The 4313-nt window shown below is 36.9% G+C and overlaps 1 protein-coding gene across 1 annotated transcript in view; it reads right to left on the bottom strand.

Annotated features, from left to right (window-relative positions):
• Positions 1-4313, bottom strand: part of Myo9a (myosin IXA) — a gene marked incomplete at its 3' end in the record, with an annotated part of 191454 nt that overhangs the window by 19846 nt on the left and 167295 nt on the right. Inside the window, exons 28-31 of the mRNA XM_013354586.2 lie at positions 3562-3704; positions 1532-1755; positions 1001-1117; positions 87-275 (exon numbers count right to left, since the gene is read on the bottom strand). Of these exons, the coding sequence (XP_013210040.1) occupies positions 87-275; positions 1001-1117; positions 1532-1755; positions 3562-3704 (673 nt within the window). The remainder of the gene's footprint in view (positions 1-86; positions 276-1000; positions 1118-1531; positions 1756-3561; positions 3705-4313) is intronic.

Genomic DNA, 4313 nt, shown 5'->3' with positions numbered 1-4313 from the left:
CTAATATTAATTTTAAAATGTTTCCTAGACAGGTTCCTTATAACAAAATTTATAATTTAATGGAAACCAAACTGTAACTCATTTACCTTTGAAGCTGTGCTATCCAGAGTCTTGAATTCATTCATGTATTCATCTAAAAACACCTTGAATGTGTTAACCCAAACTCTCACTGGAGATTCATTCCAATCACGTTGTTCAAGCCTCATGGTCTTTTCCAGAATCTGTTCAAACAGTGCATACAGGTCTTTGTATCGTATGCTTTTCCCATCATCCATCTAAGGCAAAAAAAAGAGTTAAGTTTTATAAAGACATTCTTTTTTTAAATTATTTATTTATATTTTATGTACGTTGGTCTTTTGTCTGCATGTATATCTGTGTGAGGGTGTCAGATTCCCTGGAACAAAAGTTATAGACAGTTGTGAACTGCCATGTGGGTGCTGGGAACTGAGCTCAGGTCCTCTGGAAGAGCAGCTAATGCTCTTAACCCCTGTGCCACCTTTCCAGCCCCTATAAAGACATTCTTAAAAACTGATTCAACTTGTACTGCAGGATAGGTTAGGAGCTAGACATAGTTTATAATGAACCAGCTCAAGATGCTCTGTAATATTTGCAAAGACCACTATAGTATAAAATGTAGGCAATATAAACTACTAAGTATGAGTAAAAGACCAGTTAAACTAATACAGTAATTAAGCAAGTCCTAACAGTTGAAGTAACATAGTAATTGAGCAAGTTCTAAGAATTGCACCCTTGAGTATGACTTTTTTTTTTTTTTTTGGTTTTTCGAAACAGGGTTTCTCTGTGGCTTTGGAGCCTGTCCTGGAACTAGCTTTGTAGACCAGGCTGGTCTTGAACTCACAGAGATCCGCCTGCCTCTGCCTCCCGAGTGCTGGGATTAAAGGCGTGCGCCACCATCGCCCGGCTGAGTCTGACTTTATAGCTGATTAAAATTCCAGGCTATGCTCAACCGTGAATATCTCCTAACATGGTCTTAGCTTACCGCCAATGCAGATGAGTAAGAGCTGAAGATATTCTGCCGAAATTCTTTCAGGGCTTTTTTAAATACCACATCCACTAATGTATCCTTCTTGCTGTCTTCATTATCTAGGTCATTCATCTAGGGACCAATCACAGAAAAATTAACAACTCATCAAAAAGATATAAATGCAATGGTTAAAATGTCTCTTAAGCAATGACTCTTCTAAAATTACGAGCTACTGGTCATCATAGAGCTTAAGAAAAGGACAGTATACCAGATCACATAAGTTCCCTTCTAACATGTTGATTCTATAGTTTTTTTAACACAACAACTACAAATATACAATAAACTTCACCTTCATATATGACAATTATGAAATCACAGGGGAGACTAAAACTTTAAATTCTGTCTGTGCATTTCCTATTATCTAAACCTTCAATGACTGAGTTATTAAAGAAATTTTAACCTGTCTTTTCACAACAGCCTATCCTGTATACACAAGCATTCTTAAGTCAAATCTGCTCAAAGGCTAACTCAGCAAGCAAAGTGTACCTTTTTCAGAAGAAATTCATCCATACTTTTTAAATCACTGGCACTTGCTATGATTTGGACAGAGTCATTTTGCCAATGCATAGAATCCAAAGCCACGTTGCTGATTTTCACACCTCTTTTGCGCTTTGCTTTTGGAGAAGGCTCCTTATTCTCTTTGAACTCTTTTCGGGAACTCCCAGGCAGTTCTGGGCTCAAAGGAGGTGTTGGGTGATACTGAGTTAATTCTATAATTCAAACCAGGTAAAGTAAAAAGATATACTTAGTTAAAAAAAATACTGAAAATCTTCATCCTTACTGTAAAAACACTTAGTACCAAAGATGAACAAGAATATGCAACAAACTAGCATATTAAATGCTGCTCATCTGCTGTAACTTTGTTAGACTTGTTTGAAGGAGCATCCAGTTAAATGTTAAGTCCAACTAACAAGGAGAATTTGATAATTACAACTTTTTTTTGGATTTTTTTAATATTTATTTATTTATTATGCTTACAATATTCTGTCTACATGTATGCCTGAAGGCCAGAAGAGGGCACCAGACCTCATTATAGATGATTGTGAGCCATCATGTGGTTGCTGGGAATAGAACTCAGGACCTTTGGAAGAGCAGGCAATGCTCTTAACATCTGAGCCATCTCTCCAGCCCAATAATTACAACTTTTATTACAGTCTACATCCATGAACCCATCAGCAATACTGTCTGTTAATAGTTAACAACTTGTTAGGGAATCAAGTAGCTCACTTGGCTTGCTTTTGCTCTTATATAAATGACATCTGCTTATAATGTATATTTTCAGTTAATGAGCCTTATCACTCCTTTTGGGAGGAATTATATTAGAATATAATAACTGAAAATGATAAGTTTATAATGATATTTAAAAATGAACATTTGAGGGGCAATTAAGTTTTCCCAAACAGAGTCAAGGTTAGAAAAAGTACAGAATTTGGCTGTCTTGGAGCTCTCTCTGTAGAACAGGCTGAAGATCCTTCATTTTAAGAATTGATTTGATAAGATATTTTGCCATAGCAATGAGGAAGGTAACTAACACGGTAAATACCTCATAACTATTACAATGGCTAAGAATGGGAACTCCTTGCCAAGCTGGAGTTAGGACTGTCTCAAATTCAAGGCCACCTAGGTTACAGTGTAAGACTTCTTTTAAAAAAGAATGTGATTCTTTCTGAGTGTGGTGGTGCATTCCTTTAATCCCACACCCAAGAGAGAAAGAGGCAGATCTCTGTTGAGTTCAAAACCAGCCTGATCTATACAGTTCTAATCTATACAGTCAAAGCTACAGAGAGAACTTTTCCTAAAACCAAAACACAAAACAAAAAAAAAACACAAGAAAAACAAAACAATAGCAACAACAACAAAAAAAAAAAGCAATAATTCTGGAGTTCGAATGCCTTGACTCAAATCCAAATCTTCTCATTTTAATATGTGTAAATAGATACCAACTTGTACTTTGGTGTTCTCACCTACAAACCAAGAATAATAATCATAGCAAAACAAGAAAAACTGTTCTGAAAAAAAAAAAACAATAGATTTTATATATATATAAAACACATTTATTACAGTTTACATAGCACTCAACGGGTGCTGTGAGCTAATGCTATGAATTACTAAGGATATTCTGTATTTATGATATAAGTGAATCTAGGTTAAACCTTTACAATTTAGAAAACAATGATTAGGGCTGGGATGCAGCTCAATGGGTAGAGTGCTCATCAGCATGCACAAGGCTGTGGGTTCAAACCCTAGCATTACCAAAAAAAAGAAGACAAAGGCTAGTCCAAGACTCATCATCACTGAAGTGGTTTGCGTCACTGTTCTACACCAGGTATTCTTGGAGCTTCTCATACAAGTAGAGTATGCCTTGCTTTACTAAGAAATGAAGCATTTACCAACACTAGTCCCATCTCATTAAAATATCATTCCAAGAAAATTGTCATTGTGAAGAGGAAAGGCACAGCACACTTTCAGAATGAGTAATAGAAATTAAAGAAGCTCCATTCTTTGTCCATTTTTACCATCTGAAAAGGGATTAGCAGATGTCCCATCTGAGCCAGGAAAGAGTGACGAGACCTCTGACTGGGGAGCAGGTTTTACTCTAGTAGTCTTCTTCTCTCCTTGTTTCCCTTTGGCCCAGAATCTCATCTTTGCTCTCTGGGGTCTGTTTTTAAAGCAAAATAAAGGTAAGATAGAAATCAGATGTTCCAGTAATATTCATGTGTCCTCTTAAGCTTTATATACTTTTCCTATGTAGTAATCTATTTTAACTTTGGTGTGTATTTGGGGGAGCAGTACAAGGTATCAAACTCCTGGCTGGACATATGCTAGGCAACACTACTACTGAGCCACATATCCCAATTTCTCATCTTGAATGTAAAATACAAAAACCTGACAAATTAAAAAATTTGATAGGCAGCGGTGGTGAAAGCCTTTACTCTCAGAAACAGGAGGATCTCTTTGAGTTCGAGTTCAACCTGGTCTACAAGAGCTAATTCCAGGACAGGCTCCAAAGCTACAGAGAAACCCTGTCTTGAAAAACAAAACAAAAAAACAAAACAAAACAAAAAAATTGATAAAATAAAAGTCTCAAAACAGTGGAACTAGGATTTCAGCTTAAGCTTTTTGATACCAAACTGCCATCTGTTCATTGTTATATCTCGCATGAAGCTTACAAAGAAGAAAACACAGGCCGGGCGGTGGTGGCGCACGCCTGTAATCCCAGCACTCGGGAGGCAGAGGCAGGCGGATCTCTGTGAGTTCGAGGCCAGCC

This window comes from Microtus ochrogaster, unplaced genomic scaffold, assembly GCF_000317375.1.
Source record: "Microtus ochrogaster isolate Prairie Vole_2 unplaced genomic scaffold, MicOch1.0 UNK49, whole genome shotgun sequence".
In the NCBI taxonomy this organism is placed as follows: Eukaryota; Metazoa; Chordata; class Mammalia; order Rodentia; family Cricetidae; genus Microtus; species Microtus ochrogaster.
The sequence above is the reverse complement of the archived record's forward strand: the minus strand, read 5'-3'. Positions and strand labels throughout refer to the sequence as shown.